Source organism: Pseudonaja textilis, chromosome 1 (genome assembly GCF_049901715.1).
Source record: "Pseudonaja textilis isolate UNSWEBS1 chromosome 1, rPseTex1.2, whole genome shotgun sequence".
Classification (NCBI taxonomy): domain Eukaryota; kingdom Metazoa; phylum Chordata; class Lepidosauria; order Squamata; family Elapidae; genus Pseudonaja; species Pseudonaja textilis.
In genome coordinates this window covers 183,654,847-183,672,765 of record NC_141990.1, presented here as the reverse complement: position 1 = coordinate 183,672,765, position 17,919 = coordinate 183,654,847, and the positions used below count along the sequence as shown (strand labels likewise).

The following is a 17,919-nucleotide window of genomic DNA, read 5'->3' as shown; positions in this document are numbered from 1 at the left end:
TTTTTGAGGACTAGAGTGGACCAGAAGATATGAAAACTACATTGAATTATTGCCAATAAATGTTTAAAAATAAAGTTTCAGCTAAATGCTACTAACCGAATCCAAAACGGAACTGAAATTAGCATCAAAAACTAAAGGAGAAAAAGATGCTTGTAGGTGCTGTTTTAATCTTTCTCAGTTCCCAAATCTACATTTCATCTGACAATACTATATATCCTGACATTTTAAAAACCCTTTTACTGAACTATCTTACAAAAAATATTAGGCTGGAATAAGATTTGTTAACTTAAGAGAGTTCATTTAAATCTGCCAAGCTATCTTAAATACATCAACAAATAAAATGTAAGGGATTAAACGCTGTTCCAAAATTCCAGAGGAATTTAGAAGTTACAGGGGAAATGATTATTAGATACCATCAACAAGGCCTCATATTTTTTGATATAAAGCTATTTGCAAGGGTGTCTGAACTATGCTATCAAAATGCATTCTGACCAGGGGTGGGATTCAAATTTTTTAACAACTGGTTCTGTAGGTGTGGCTAGATGGGTGTGGCCATGTTACTGGGTGGGCGTGGCTTCTTCTTTTTTTTTTTTGCATCAAAAAACGGAACAACCTCCACACACCCGTTTTTGCTTCCTGGGCCTCAGGGAAGCCTCCTGGGCGAAGCAGTAAGACAGCAAGGGGGATCCCAGCACAGCTGATCATCAGAATCATCATGAGGGAAAAAAAAAAGAAATACCTTCAGTGACTGGGCGGGGAGAACACAGATGTCGGGCATGCACGCAATGTCGCTCATGCGTGGTAAGGACTGACTGGGTGGGGAGGGGTGGGGTGGGTGGAGAGGGGCAGGGGCACGATTTGCCGGTTCTTCGAACTGCACAGAATAATAACAACCAGTTCTATAGAACTGGTCCGAACTGGTAGAATCCCACCCCTGATTCTGACACACATAACAAAGAGCAGAGCTTTGATTATGTGGTTGACTCTTTGATCTTTTGTGATCATCTCTGGTGTTTGGGACATTCTTTGTATTTTGATTATCACACTACATGTTTTATTTGCATGTACACTCCAGGAAGGATTTTGTAATGGGATTTCATGTTTCCCTAAAATTGCTAGAGGAAATTCTTTCTTTGAAAAACTCACTATTGTTAGGAAAAATGTTTAGACAGTTCAGCTCTTATGTTTTCAAATCTCTTAAATATAGTGCAGAAGAATCAGACGTGGCATTCTGATCTGCCCAAAACAAAATTAAAGCAAGTGGCAATTCCATTTTACCCAAGAAAGTAGGAATAAATGTTATATAGATTTCACTTACATTTTTAAATTGCTCATTAAATTTTCCACATTGTTGCTTGATTGATTGCACTTGATTCATATTAAGTGTCCATCTTGCCCAAAGCTCGGTTAATTCTTCTTTTTCTTTATTCAGAATGTCAAGAGTGCATTCTGTTACTTGAACAACATTTTCCACATTCATTATTAGATTGTTATTCACCTGTTCCAGACAGAATGTATAATTTTTTTTTCTGACAGGGACAGAAAGCAAACTATTTTGGCATCTTTATGACGGCATCAAGAAGGAGCAGAGATTCCTTTCAGCTCCACCTCATGCAATTCTATATGTTTTCCTAGAAGTCAGACTAAATGTATGCGTAAATGTAAATGTATGCATCTGACTCCCTTTTTTCCCTTTACTGAAAAGGAAATGCCTGATTTTAAAAACCACCATGAAAAAATAATGGGGCTTTAATACTTCCTCTCAGGTCCTTTGGTTCTTAAAATCCACACATTATTTGGGAATAAAGAGAAAAGTCCAACCTTTCATTGGTGTCTGTACAAATGTTAAACAGGATGCTTGAGAGAAGATTTGTCTCCTTGAATTATGTATATCATGATCCCACTCAGATGGGTTTACGATGTGGTATTTCAATATATACCCTAAATGACTTGCTTAGCTTTACCTTAGAAGGTATATCTAATTATACTCACTATTGTTTATCCCAAACATACAGGTTTAGTTCAGAAAGAATGTGGGAAAATAAACACAGTCAATATCTATAAATCATCAGAAATTGTCTCACCATTTTTACTAAATTTAAAAAGTCATGACCCATATTTTGAGTGGAAATAATCTTCTTCAAAACTATATGCCACTGGGCATCAGCTGATTGTAGCAAGGCCTCATTTTTAGCTTCAATGTCTTCTGCAGGCTCACTTCTATAGAATTCTTTCAGCTTCTGGGCATCATTTCCAACCTAAAGGAATAGAAATTAATCAACCTGTCTATTCCCTTCTGAACATTTATGATGGACATTCTTTAGGTTATTGAGCTGCACCTACAGAATCCTTGAAATTGTTCCCTGTGATAAATAAGGCTTCAAAACAGCTAAGGTAAGAACTCAGTAATTTTAAAAAATTGTTAAATATATTGCAATTAAAATTAGAAAACCTGAAAGAATACCTTTCTAAAATTATTCTGTTTCTCTAAGAGGTGTTAGATGGTCTTTTATTCTTGTTAAATATGAGGCACTTCACCATTTGCTCTGGAAATTGCATTACTGAAGCAGGGAATGAAAACCTTTAATCTTCTGCAGTAGTTTTATCACTTTCAGCATCCTAAACTATTATCCCTACTGTCTGGTTGTAATGAGCACTGAAATCCAGCAACATCAAAAGAGTCACAAATTCCATTCCTGTTTTGTAAGAAGGTGTTAGTAAAGGCACACTTTCAGTGACTTTTGCTAGATGAGTACTGCGCTGGATGATGTTTAAAAATAACTACGAGATAATTATTTGGGACAATAGTTTGACGCTTTTAGTATTGCCCCCTTTGAGAAGCGAGTTAGGAGGAAGTTATATGCTCCATCAGTGGTCCCCAACCTTTCTGTCTCAGCAGACCAGCAGAAATGACAGCGGTGGCAGTGGGAGAGAGATAGGACGGTTTTGCATACACACGCACACCACTTTCACAAATGAAGCTTCACGTGCACACTCACCCACCACTTCCACAGCCCGGTTCCAAATGGGCTGCGGCCTGGCTGTGGAGTTGGGGACTCCTGTGCAAGATCACTTGAGCAATTTAAGCTTTTTTAAAATTACCCTTTATCTTTAATTCAATTTTTAATCTAACTCTATCTAATGAAGAGGAACTAAAATATGCTACAACATTCTTCCAACGTATACCTTTTATCTATGAATGGACTCCCACAAGCTTTATAGGAGACCATTTTCTCCCATCCCAGTGAGCACTGCAACAGCCACCACAAAAAATAATGATCAATTCATTGCATCAGCCAGAAGACTGCTAGTCATTTCTTTATGTCAAAATAACATGGAAGTATCTGCAATTTTCTCAGTCAGTTTTTGCTATCAAGTTTGACACACATCAATACCAAGCAGGGATTGGTGCAACATTGTTCTGAACATTATTCCCTTATATCAAGTGGCCTAGGAGGTGGAGCTCTTGCCTCACAATCAGGAGGCTTGTGAGTTTGATCCTAGGTAGAGGCTAATAATTGGAATAGATTCTCCTGCTTGAGCAGGGGGTTGGACTAGATGACCTCCAAGGTCCTTTCCAACTCTGTTATTCTATGAGTATGTCTAAATATGTCACCAAATGTAGGTATCATTTTGATCATAATTTTTTTCCCACAAAATATATTTAAGTACCTCATCTGATGACTTTAAGAAGGCTACATATGGCTTCAGGATTTTGAGTTTTAAGGAAAGATTTCTGTTCAGTGTTGCCAGTTCTTCATTTAAAAGCTTAGTTTTGTTTGAAAAAACTGCTATTTCAGTGGTTTCTAGTTCTTCCATTTCCTTACAAATTCTTACAGCCAATTCTAGTTCATTAGCCATCTCCTACAATGTATAACAGAAAAATAAGTACATTAACATTTTGAAAATTAAATAATTTCCTCATCTATTGGTTATCAAACACATATGAGTATTATATTACACAATGTTTATCAGTATATCTTATTATGGTTTACACACTAAAGCTAAACTTATTCTTTCCTCCCCTCAAAAAAAAGAGTTCTCAGACTTTTTATACCACCACCCCCATTTCCAAAAGAATGTAAAATTTCCCTTTCTCATGAATAAAATGATTCAATTGTGGCAAGAATTATGTAAAAATAATGTTTATCTTTCATAATTAAATGTTAATTTATGGATCATGGGAGTTCAGAAAATTTGCAACTGCCTGCCACACAGAAAAAGTGAGAGCAAAGCCAGTTGCACCAGAAAAAGTGAGCAGCAAAGTTGGACATGATTTTTGATCATGCTCTAACTTTGCCCGTACAAGATTGATCTATTTTAAAAAAAGAAGAAAAAGAAATTGTGACTTTCTGATAAGCTATTTATTGAGCCCTGGCCAACAGTTTGAAAAGCCCACAAAGCCCTTTTAGGATCCTACAAAAAGTTTGGAAGATCTTTTAGAACAATTGGGGGTGCAGGACCAAGAGTGCTAATTAGTACAGGAAGGCTCTGTGAAGGATTGATGCCATGTGAAATGTCAACAGTCAGCAGGAGTGTCCATGGGGATGAAGGCAGGAGTAAAAAAAAAGTCAAGATGATGGCCATGACCATATAACTGAAGTCATACTTCTCTTCCATTTGTTACATGTGTAACATGCATACAAATGTGGAGAATTTCAATTGTGTGGTTGCAGCCTTGGCTCCCCGACCCCTTCTCTAAACATCCTTGATGCTTGCTGATTTTATGCAAAGAAAATATTTCCATACTGAATATATTATTTTTGGTGTAATATGTTTAAAATCAACCCAAATAAAAGCATAGTGGTAGTACTGAACTAACAGTTTTTGAAAAATTGTAAGAAAACCCCATAGGATGAACATGTGATTTAACCATTTAAAATGATATTAAAACAAATGCATCAGATCTGACCTTGGTTTGATTCGCCAGCTCTAAATATTTTTTCAGGATTTCTTCTGATTCAGGAGCAGATGATCCAGGATTTACTGCAGCTGAGAGTACTGGACCAATGTTTTGAATCTTTGTTGATGCCTTTATATTTAAACAGATATTAACAGCAGCTGAAAACTGTGTAGAAGTATTTCAACAGTAGGGAATTGTAAAGTGAGACAGCTTTCAAGAACACAATTCCCTTAATATTTTTAAAATAATATAGCCTTATGAGTGTGCTATCTTTTTCCTTAAGTTTCTCTAATTAGTATTCTGATGTGTAATATTTGCTATGTTATTTGTCAGGAGGAAGCAATTTGTACAGTTATGAAGGTGAGTAATATTCCACAATGGCTCATCTTCTTGGAAAGCTGTCTTTCTTTTTATATATATAAAATTCATTTAAAATTCTCTAATATTATGATTTTAGACATAATATACACACATACACACACACACACACATTGTGACAAAATTGTATTCAGTTGCATTTGTGGCATATTGGCAATTGGCAGGGAATTCTGAATGTGCTGTGGTAAGACTGAAGCTGGTTATCTAATTTGTGAATATGGGTCAGTTTGGTCACAACTATATTGTATTTTGTATTATTTTTATATTTCACATTTCTGAACTACCCATTCCCTTCAAAGAAGGAGGTGTATGGAAGACTGTGCTATATAGTGTAAGAAGAACTAACAAATCGAAAAGGAAGTAAAGTGGATATGATGTACATCTGTAGAGATAAGGAAATGAATAAGGACGTAACATTAAAATGAAAATGTTCTGATCTTGTGGAGTGGTATTGACGAATGCATGCAGAAAAGGAATGTAACACATGAATGAAATAGATTCAAGTGAAGGTCAGAAAGTATTAACTTGTGTCATCTAGATTGTTGTGAATGCATATGAATGTATGAACATTAGTAGTAGTTAGATAGTATGCACTAGTAAATGGTGATAATTGAAAAATCCAATATGAGTTTGTTGAGAGAAATACTATAATATTCTGAATTAATGCAGTCAACAACAAAAAAATTCTACTAGATGACTTGAATTGATGGGTAGGAATAAGACAAGAGAGCAAAAAAAAAAGTGAGTGGAACATTTAGAAACCCAAGGATAAAATGGGAATGGTACAGTTTGACAGGTATGTGCCTATCAGTATCCATTTCAAATACATAGTCTAAGATATGTAGATAAATCTGCTTGCCAAAATACATGGCAAAGGAATTTAAATCTGAAAACATGATTGAACATTTATGATGAAAGATAATGTGATCTGAATACAAAAGTAAGTGATCAGCATGAACAAAGTACAAGAAGGGCAGGTCATGTAGAATGAAAGAAGATAAAATTGCAAAACAAACAATTTGAAGGTCAAAGGGAAATGGAAAAAAAATCTAGAAGATCATGACTGGATGGAATTATTGAGTTACTGAAAATGAGAGTGAATGGCAGTGTAAAGAACAAAAGGTAAGGAGGAAACACTGTGTGGATGTTGCCTAGGGACAGGTGTGTAAGCAAGGGTAGAAAATATGGAAAGATATAGATAACTGCATTAGTATAGTGAAATTTGACCTTTGTCTCTTTTTCTTAAACCAGGCCTTCAGTTGTTATTTTTTACTTAATATTTCTTAATCCTTTTCTATTGCTTATTTCAAAAACCTGTGCTAACAAACGCTACAGTTGATCTGAGCATCAAATTTTATTTTGTGAGATTAATTAGGGAATACTACAAGGCAGAGGTGGGCAATTAATTTTCCCAAGGGGACACATGAGAAACTGGGATTGTTGTGGAGGACCGAACCAATGTTACCTGATTTGATGTCCTCAAACTCTTCATCTCAACTCCTCAGGTTGCTCCAGGCGAGGGGCAAGCAGTGCACAGGCACAGACAAATGGTTTCTCTGCTTGTCCTCTTATGGCTGCCAGCCAACCAAAGGAGCACATTGTTATGTGCAGAACTGTACCTGATTCAGTGGTGAAATGCTACAGGTTCAACCCGGCTGGCCAAACTGTTGAACCGGTAGTAAAAAAAAAAAAAAGCTCCAACAATCAGCTGAGAGGATAAAGAAGAGAAAAGCACATGAATAGCTCCCCCACCCACCCCTGCATTTTTCACTTCTTTATCCTCTCAGCTGATTAACGCAGTAGAGCCTCAGCTGGTGTTTGGAAAGCTACGTGCGCGCTAGGTGCGTGATCACCAAACAGGGAAACTGGTAGAATCCCACCACTGACCTGACTCAACTTCTTCTCCTGCATTCTGCAGCATGTTTATTTACATTTGATTTCTAATTTCTGATTGATCTCACATGGGCCACACAGGGACAGCCAAAGGTTAAGGTTAGCTTCAGACTGAGTGGTCTTAGTGCTATCAATTAAGTAAAAATCCTGCCTACTATATGCTCTGAGAGCAGTATTTAAGACATTCTATTTGAGATCATTGATCAAGAAAAGCAGAATACAATGTCTTTGTTCTCTGTTGGTGATGGCTTGCAACCAATGGCAGAACTCATTCTGATATGGTTAACTTAATACTGTTTTAATGGGCCTGCTAATATCAGGTTTTTTGGTGCTTAAAGTACTGTATAATCAACCATTTTTTATTCCTCCGACAAAAGCAATATTTTGCCAGTCATGAACAGAGATGATGAAGAGTAGCTTTCTTCTCATCCTATCTGTCAGATCTGGGAGGACGGTTCAAGAACGGAGGCAAGACTCAGATAGCAACAACAGCTCTTTATTTGTGACTTCAGATCTGAGCAACTAACCCCAGCCGCAGCAGCCCCTTATATAGGGCTGGCTGCGGCTAGGCAGCCAATGAAGGCGATTTGAGTTTGCCGCTCTTGGCAGGGCCAATTGCGGCAGCCCGTTTACTGGCCAATCGCATCAGTCTATGGCGACCAATCACGATCGGTTATCAGCGGGCCAATCAGATTTGCAGGCTACGAGCCTGCTAGTCCGGAACACTATCAGGTATGGGGGAGAGTTGGAAGTATTGAGGGAGGGAGGGAGGGAGGGAAAAGCCTTCCTGCTTTAACCCTATCCAATTCCATTCCCTTTTGAAGTACAGCTGCTCCTTTTGAGATTTGTCTACACTGAAAAGAAGAATTGGCGTTGGAGGGGGTGAGGAAGAGTGAATTTGACTTGTCCAACCTCAGAAGATGAAATCATGGAAATTTATTTTTTTACTGGTAATTCAAGGCAGTGAACATATCCAACCCACTTTCTTATATTGCTGGAAACCTTTCCATTGCGTGTATGCTAGTGATAGAAAAAGAATTAAAATTATGTATGTGTAGGTTTATTGAGAACTTGAAGTAGGTTTATACACATCTTTTAATATATCATTTTAGTATTCTGAATATATTATTGCTATGCATATATCAGGAAGATATACCTTCTTTAGGTAATGTTCTAAGGAAGTGGCTAGGTGTTCCTTGTTTGAGGTAAATTCTCCATGATCAGGAAACTGTCTGATCAGCTGATCTACTTTTTTCTCAATGTAGTCCATTCTTTCCTGAATCCCAATCATCCAAGAACTGAAAGTGTAATAAAACCATGGTTAATGCTGGCTGGTAAATGAAAGTATAATGTTATCTATAGTGTGTGTTCTAATGCTTTATATTGTAATTATTTATGGTTGCTCTATTTTCAAAAAGCCTGATGATAATAAAAGGAATGCATAGCAAGAGAGCTTAAGATATACCATTTGGTTCCAGTTCCTATTTCCCATCCTTACCCCAGGTAGACCTCAAGTTATATCTGTAATGGAATCCAGAATTCATCAGATCTGATTTTTCAGCATTTTTTTATTTGCAGAAACATGAACTAAATATGGTGGTCATGAAGTGAATCCATTTTAGCCAAAAAGCTTTTTTTCACTGGAAACCTGAAGTAAATGGCAGAAACTGGCAAAAACCATCAAAAAGTGGGGTCACATAACCCCTGGGTGTTACAAATGGCTGTACAGTTGAGCTGGTTGCCAAGTGCCCAAAATGTGATCATGTAATCAGGCAGGTACGGTCATGTAACTTTAAAATTAGGTTGATTTGAGGGGTCCACTTAACTTTGAACAGTTGCTAAGTGATCAATTATAAGTCGAATTGTACATAAGTACATAATTAGCATTGCCTAACACTCTAAGAACATTAAGTATATTTAATATAGTATGCCATTTAAACGGTTTTATCAAAAATAGATCCTAAGTTAAAATGCATTTTTTTAAAAAATCCGTAACTCCTTCTATTTCAGATCCAAATTTTAGCTGTAAAGTGTTTTTACAGACAATTCACAGTGAATATTCCCCCTGTGGGTTTTAAGACTAGCACTTATTCTAAAAATGTTGTTTCAAACAAAAATTAGCACACAGTCATGTGGCAAAGAACCAACAAACATGCTAAATATTTGAGCTCCAGGGTGCTGATTTATAATAACGCAAAGATGCAAGATTGTTCTCTTCAAAACGCTTATCACATACAATTACAATAAGAAAATTGCACTTAAGGAACAAATTGTTACCTTCAGTTAATTTATAACAGAAATTTTCTCTGGCAAAGCATTGTGAAATTAAATAGCAATACAAACTCCATTAAAATATTAATAGTGAACATGAAAATCATTTGAGTGCCTAAAAAGGAATTGCATTCTCAGTTGGAACTTTATTAGATCTGAAAGCCCCTGTTCAGAATAAAAGTATGGTTGTGAAAGCTGAACTGGAAAAAAAAATCACTTACTGCCCCCCACCCCAAATGAGGATTGGTGGAAATAGTCTGGACTGGTAATGGGCAGAATTTTCTTCCTTTAATACAGAACAGGATAACTATAAGTACCTTAACTAATATAATTGAAAACCAGCTGTTCCTTTATTTCCATTGTACTGATGTACAACTTAATATAATTTTCATTTAAAACAATCCTATTTTCTATCAGGACAATTTCCATTTACTATAATGATACTGGGAGAAGAACAAGATCAAAGTTTTCCTTTTTTGCCATATAGATGTTACTGCTTATATAACTTTATTGATTGATTGATTTATAGCAGCATCCATGTTATGTGACAATTTCCAGTCATTTATGCTGGCTCCAATACTGCTTGTCATAACAATGTCTATGACATGGAAATGAAGGCTTGGAGTCATAACAAGGCTTGGAGTCTTCACCATTACTTGTCCTGGCTTTAGAACATCTAGAAAAGAAATCAGTTAGATGGGCTTTGAGAGATGCCTAACAATATTCTGTAGAGTCACTTGGGATCCAAACCTATCATAAGTGGATTTGGAAGAGGGCAATTACAATTAAGAAAAAAATAAAGAGTCTAGAGGCAATTCTAGCCACTCTGAAACTCAACCAACAAAGTGAGAAATCCCAACCTAAACAAAAAGACTACACCCAAATTGAACACAATGGGGAGGAAAGAGCTTCTTAAAAATGATCCCATATATGAACCTATAGAAGAAAACTAATACACCCAAATTGAACACAATAGGAAACAAACAGTTTCCATAAAAATGACCCTATGTATGAACTTAGAAACCCAGATTTGAATGTCTCTATTTTAAGACTGCATTTCAATACCATTTAACCACTGGAAGAATCCTAATTTTTCAATAGGGATTCTCACATCTATACATTTTATAAAGTATGTGGAGCTCTCCAGTTACAAATTATACTTACCTGTGAGCATCTTGTTTGCTAAGTAAGGCTTGCCCCTTCTGAAGAGCATCATCTGATCCATTTTTAATTTCTTTTTGTAGTTCCTCGTGTTTTATTGCCAAAATGGGCAAGCTGAAAACTTTAGATTCAAAAAGCTTAAGGGAAGCCTCTACATTTTCAAGTATATCATATGCCTATCAAATAAAAAACAGTTTGAAAAAGTTATAAGAAGCATGGTGACTGCCAGCTACGATTAAGACAATTGTTTGAAAAACTTTCAATAAACCATTTTTCATCTCTATGACATTGTAGAAAGAGTATATAATGCATCATTCTTTGGTTGCATTCTTATTTGGTTGACATAGTGGAATAGAATAGAATAGAATAGAATAGAATAGAATAGAATAGAATAGAATAGAATAGAATAGAATAGAATAGAATAGAACAGAACATTGGCTAAGTGTGATTGGACACACAAGGAATTTGTTTCTGTTGCATAAGCAACAGAATATACAACAATATAATCATATATACAAAATATATAATCATCAGATACCAATAAGAGAAGGTAATAGAAAAGATGAAAAGAATAATAGTAATATAGCCATACTAAATGGTTAAATATCCTTAGGCATAAAGCATACTGTAGGAATTACGTGTTCAGCAGAGTGATGGCACACGGGGAAAAAACTCTCTCTATGTTTTAGCATGCAATGCCCTGTAGCGGCAACCTTAGGGGAGGAGTTGAAACAGTTTACATCTAGGATATGAGGGGTCTGTAGATATTTTCTCAGCCCTCTTTCTGACACATTCAGTATACCGGTCCTCAGTTGAAGGGCAGGCTGGTTGCAACTGTTTTTTCTGCAGTCCTAACTATCCATTGAAGTCTGTATCTGTTTTGCTTGGTTGCTGTACCAAACCAAACAAATATGATATTAATGTGAATTTTGACAAAAATAAATTCTACAAGATTTTTTAATTCCCCCTTTTTCTGAAGTCTCCATGCCACTTTTTCTTTATTAGTCCAGATTATTCTCCCTACCAATAACAGCAGATCTGGGGAAAACAATCTTATCTCGCTTTAAACTAGTGGAAAATTTATATCAGATCACAAGTCCCCTGTTCACAGATGCATTTTATTGGTTCTAATCAGAGGTGGTATTCAGCAGGTTCTGGCCAGTTGTAGAGAACCAGTAACGGAAATGTTGAGTAGTTTGGAGAACCGGCAAATACCACTTCTGACTGGAGACTTTACAGTATCCTTCCCCTGCCATGCCCACCAAACCACGTCCACAGAACCAGTAGTTTAAAAAAGTGAATCCCAGCACTGGTTCTAATCCATTCTGTTTTTCTTATATTATAAAATCAATTCTTGTCATGTAAGAGCTCTACGTGTGTGATATTTTAATTGCTGCAATGTGTGCCAGTGATCTTTGTAATTTAATTTCAGCTTTGATATAATTGGATTTGCTTTTTCAAACTGGACATTTCTTGCCATAAACGTGAAAAGTGAAGTTTAGATAGCAGCAGGAAAAGACTCTTTGAGAAAATATCAACTATCTATCAATTTTATACTATAGATTTTTATAACATCTCTAAGGATCTGGTTTTAAGTCAGAAAAATACAGTCCCAGGTGATATTTTATCCAGTTCATGGGCAAACTCTATATTTTTCTCAAACATCTCCCTAGATCTTTTCCCCACAGAGTGGCCAGTCAGTTATCTCAGAAAAGTGTATGATGGTATCATTTTTTTAGCCTTTTCAAGTAAATTCTAAAGAGAGTTGTCATAATAAGTGCCTATTCGACGCCTTATGCTGTTGTGGGAAGCCCCCCGCCCAAGAATGAAATATTTTGTGGAATATTAAGAGAGGCAGAATATTATATTTTCCCCAAGGAATAATGGAGAAAAAAATTAACAAAAGCTGAAAGCAGCCCTGTCATAGGAAAACAGCCTCAAGCAGAAAAAAAACCTGGTCTTTTGTAATGGAGATTTTGTATCCGTTCAGAAAGACTGGGCCAACCTATTCATAAACAAAACTCTTTCTGCCACAAGTTCCCATAGAAGCTGGAGCTGATGGAATAAAGAATTTACATTCCCCCATCCAAATTCTAAGGACAGGACAGGGCCTTTAGGACATAATAGGATTTACCCAACACTATTAGAATAGCAAAAGACACAAGGCTCACTACATCGCACAACCCCCTGGAACATCTCGATCACTAAACCCCAGAACTCTATAAAAACCCATTCACTGACTCATCCATTTTGTCAGCCATGCCAGAAACATGGGTTGTCACTGACATTTCTGGAAATGAAATAAACAGAGACCTTTTTTTCCTTGTAGCCAGCCTCCATTTTATTTCTAGTGCCTTTCTCCCAGCTTGGAACTGGACGGGATTTTTCTTCCTACATTATATTGATTCCAAAATTCATGACTACTTGAATGAAAACAATCCATACTGTTAGGAATGTAAGTCACCTAACAGTTGGGTTGGAAAATATATAAACCAGGATAGACATTTTAATACTGTCTCTTTAAGAAATGCTAAAATTTTAATTTTGTGTGGTTGCTCAAATGGCCGTAAGATGGAGCCAGAAACCTGGGTTGTTCTGTTCTGTTGTTGCTGAGAGTGTTGCCATTCCTGCATTTCCCTATTGACTGTTACTGATCATCGTTATTCTTGGATTTGATGTGAGTCTATTACTGAACTGTTTTTGATACTGGACTTTGATTTGGATTATCCCTGAACTGAAAACTGACTGCTTTAACCGTGAATGACTTGGACTGTTTGTTGAATTTTGCCTAACCGTTTTACTGGAAGTAAAAACCTACATTTTACTATACAGTGTATCTGTGTGCTGGTTGTTTGTTATTCTTCACCACTCTCACTACATCTCCCTGTGTGTGCTCATTTTCCTAACGGGGAATTACCTCAACACATACTATTGGATTCTCTCCAATACTTTTCCTACTCAAAACTAAAACACCCACCACACATTGCCAGGTGAACAATAGGTTGAAAGATGTTAAGAACTCTTTATTATTACCAGTTTGATTATGTTGTTCCATATTATGCTGATGAGAGATATACTGAAATTTTTGAAAATGCTATTATCTTGAAGTAGAAACAGTAGACTTATCATATGAACAAAAGGTTCCCTGCTGAGATCTAAATTTTCTAGATCAATTATGTAAAATAATAGACTTATAACTAATTTTAAGGTCTTTTTAGCAATTGTAAATTTTTCTATCACTATTTCAGAGTACTGGAGAATAATCCCCCAATTAACATGGTCAATGCTAAGGGATGCTCCGAATTAAATTCAGAATATCTGGAAATTCTAGCACTAGCCTTCTCAATACTCTCAGAAGTAATATTTTTAGTCTTACTCAAAATAACCTCTTCTTTGAGTGAAGTGGGAGAGAGAACTATATTGAATAAATTTTCATTCCTACTGTTAATTGAATGCATTGGTTGTTAACATAAAAGAACAAAAACTGATTTGGATAATTTGAATTAGTTATCTCAAAGCCTTGTAAAAAAAACAACAACCTGAAGATTAATTAATTTTCCAAAATCCCAGCAAGGATTATTCATTATCTGTATCTGCTAATGTAATTCTAAACAAAACAAAACATGAACTCTTTCTTATAATTAAGCTATTCAAATTCTAGCCACACAATGAGATTGCTTTGATAATCGATGTTTTTAAACATGTGGCAAAAGAATAAACAGAGTGTATGTATTTCTCTCTTTGTGTGTGTATATAAAGATACTCTCTCTCTTCTGTGTATGTATGTATGTATGTATGTATGTATGTATGCATGTATGTGTGTGTTTGTATAAGTATATGTGGGTGGATGGATGGATGGATGGATAGATAGATAGATAGATAGATAGATAGATAGATAGATAGATAGATCGTGTCTTTACAATGTTTGAATGTTTCCATGTAATTCATCTGTTCTCTTGCCTTAACTGTAGCTATAGAAGTCCCACAAGATGCTGCAGCAAATAGGAAGAGGAAGGACTTAAGAGAGAAGTATGGAATGAGACCAAATGTGGAAGAGTTATGTCTAAAATTCAGGGGTGAAATTCCCACCTAGACCCACCTCGGGAAAGGTGATAGGGACTATTTGAATCAATAAAAAATCACCTCTGGTTGCTATTACTATTATACCAAGTATACCAAGCCACTACTACAGTCATGGCCACAGAGCCTGTAGGGAAAAATTTTGAATTTCACCCCTGCTAAGATTGTTATATAATAGAGTTTGTGATGTTTGTAAGCCGAAGTTCTTCAACCTTTCTGGCTTTGTGGACTGGCAGCAGGGGGGGGAGAAGGGATGGTTCTGTGTGAGCAACAGGCAAATGAACGATTCAAGGCCCAATAGTGGGCCGCAGTCCAGGGATTGGATACCCCTGCTGCAAGCTATTTTAACGTTCATCTGTGGAGATATTCATTTAAATGGTTAACAATTCACCATCTAGTTATACACATACTTCAATCACACAAAACTGTCTGAAGTACATGAAGGTTAAGATAGATAAATTACATAGATACAATAAATAAAAACATCATTTTACCACCATACAACCAACTGTAAACTTACAATTATGTTGTTCAAAACATTTTTTGAAAAATAAATGTGGCTCATTATTTTTGCCTTTTCATTATTTGTTTATGGATCAAACTCTTTGGTGGAGAAGTAAGTTTATTGAGCTGTTGGTTTATTTATGCTAGAATCTGAGGCACTCTCATTAAAAGAACTCCATGTTGCTTTGCTCAAAATATTTTGATATACAGTATTACACAGTTCCAAGGAATTGCTTCAAATCAACCATTTAAACTTGTTTCTGAATTTCCTATACATACAGTAGTCCTCTTAGATTGTTATACCTGAATCTAAAGTGCCAAAATACTTAGTTCATGAGATAACCCAAGATCAGTTCAGTCTTTGTAAACAGCAATGGCTCATGCCCCATATTTCCTAATTGTACCACAACTAACTGTAATGATCTACTACATATTGACTTTACAGAAGATAACGTAGAAAAGGCACTACATAACCTAAAACCATCCCTATCTATTGGCCCCGATGGATTATGTGCATATTTCTTTAAAAAGCTCTCCTCTGCCATAGCGGAACCCCTAAGCATTATATATGAGATATCATTCAGAACCAGCTCCTTACTGAACCTATGGTCCTTAGCTATGGTCATCCCTATCTTCAAAAAAGGTGACCCCAGCCTAGTTGAAAACTACAGACCAATCTCACTGTGTTGTGTCACATGCAAAGTCATGGAATCAATCATTAACCAATTCATCACCCTCCACTTAGTGTCAAACAACCTACTCTCCAAAAAACAATTTGGTTTCAGGAAAAAATTGTCCTGCAATCTTCAACTTCTACACTGCAAAAACATATGGACTACTCTACTTGACCAGGGTAAAGCTATAGACACAATTTACATAGACTTCTGCAAAGCCTTTGATTCAGTGGTACATGACAAACTACTGTTAAAACTAAACTTTTACAGCATTTCCGGATCCCTCCATAAGTGGATTGCTGTTTTCCTGTCAAACAGGCAACAAATAGTAAAAATAGGGAGCGCTATATCAAACCTTGCTCCAGTTAACAGCAGTGTCCCCCAAGGCAGTGTTCTAGGACCCACACTTTTTATATTCTATATCAATGACCTTTGTGATCACCTTAAAAGCAACTGCGTCCTCTTCGCAGATGACATAAACTATTCAACACCACCGACAATGCTACTGTCCTTCAAAGTGACCTTGATTATGTGTCTGAATGGTCAAACAACTGGCAACTCCAAATCTCAACCAACAAATGCTCTGTCCTACACATTGGTAAAAAAAAGTCAGTGCAGATATGACCTCATTGATGATCCTCACTCTGTCAAAGACCTTGGAGTGCTCATATCAAATGACCTAAGCACCAGAGCTCACTGTAACAGCATTGCCAAAAAGGCATTAAGAATTGTAAATCTAATCTTACGAAGCTTCTCCTCCGGAAATAATGAATTGCTAACCAGAGAATACAAAACTTTTGCTAGACCAATAATTGAATACAGCTCATCAGTCTGGAATCTGTACTGTATATCAGACATTAATACAATTGAGCGAGTCCAGAAGTATTTCATGAGAAGAGTACTACATTCCTCTGCTCGCAGCGGAATACCCTACATCACCTAAATATCACTCAGGCTTGAGATTTGGGGCTTGGACAATCTTGAACTACGCCACCTACAGTTGGACTTAAGAATAGCACACAAAATTATCTGCTACAATGTCCTACCAATCAATGACTACTTCAGCTTCAATCGCAACAATACAAGAGCACACAACAGATACAAACTCAATATAAACTGCTTCAACTCGATTGCAGAAAGTACTTCAGCAACGGAGTGGTCAATGCCCGGAATGCACAACCTGACTCTGTTGTTACATCCTCTAACCCCCCCCCCCACTCCTTTAACCTCAAACTATCCACTATTGACCTTACCCCATTCCTAAGAGGTCTGTAAGGGGCGTGCATAAGTGCACAATCATGTCTACTGTCCCTGTCCTATTGTCCCCATTTATTCGTACCTATTTCCTGTATTCTTACTCATGTTTATACTTATACCTATTATCTTGTAAGCGATTGACAAATCAAATAAATAAATAAAATAAAATAAAATAAAATGTGCTAGAAAACAGATTCTGCATGGCAGATCTTAACAGCCAAATATTGATTCAGGCAGGGAGTGCTTCATCAAGAATTGTACTGCTTAAATGCAAACTCAACCTTCAAATGATAATCAGCCACTATTCCCTACCATCTCCTCCTTGGATAAACCAAGCACAGATATTGTTGACTCCATAGAACAAACAACGTCATTGATTATGAGATGCGATGATGCAATGGTTAGAGTGCAGTACTGCAGGCTACTTTTGCTGCCTGCTGGCTGCCTGCAGTAGTTCAAATCTCAGCAGGCTCAAGGTTGACTCAGCCTTCTATCCTTCCGAGGTGGATAAAATTAGGACCCAAATTGTTGGGGGTAATATGCTGACTGTGTAAACCTCTTAGAGAGGGATGTAAAGCAGTATATAAGTGTTTGTGTTATTGTTATTCTTACCCTGAGGCAGCTTTGTTTGACACTTATTTCAGTTGTTGCCATTCTCTATGCACCACCTTATATTTTTGCTCATTTTGTATCTCGTTATGAAGCAGTTACGGATCATGAACAACATTTGTGGGTCACCTAGCTTTAATATTTTTCCTATGTGACATTAAGCATATCTGTGCTTCCAAAGAGCAAGAG

General features: G+C 36.6%; 1 protein-coding gene across 3 annotated transcripts in view; it reads right to left on the bottom strand.

The window, feature by feature from the left end:
• The window catches only part of CCDC141 (coiled-coil domain containing 141), a 135,028-nt gene that overhangs the window by 46,080 nt on the left and 71,029 nt on the right, over positions 1-17,919 (bottom strand). For all 3 annotated transcript variants that reach the window (XM_026696975.2, XM_087917178.1, XM_087917153.1), the window contains 6 exons: positions 10,610-10,782; positions 8,331-8,472; positions 4,913-5,032; positions 3,673-3,864; positions 2,085-2,258; positions 1,319-1,498 (listed from right to left, as the gene is read on the bottom strand). In XM_026696975.2, the coding sequence (XP_026552760.2) occupies positions 1,319-1,498; positions 2,085-2,258; positions 3,673-3,864; positions 4,913-5,032; positions 8,331-8,472; positions 10,610-10,782 (981 nt within the window). The remainder of the gene's footprint in view (positions 1-1,318; positions 1,499-2,084; positions 2,259-3,672; positions 3,865-4,912; positions 5,033-8,330; positions 8,473-10,609; positions 10,783-17,919) is intronic.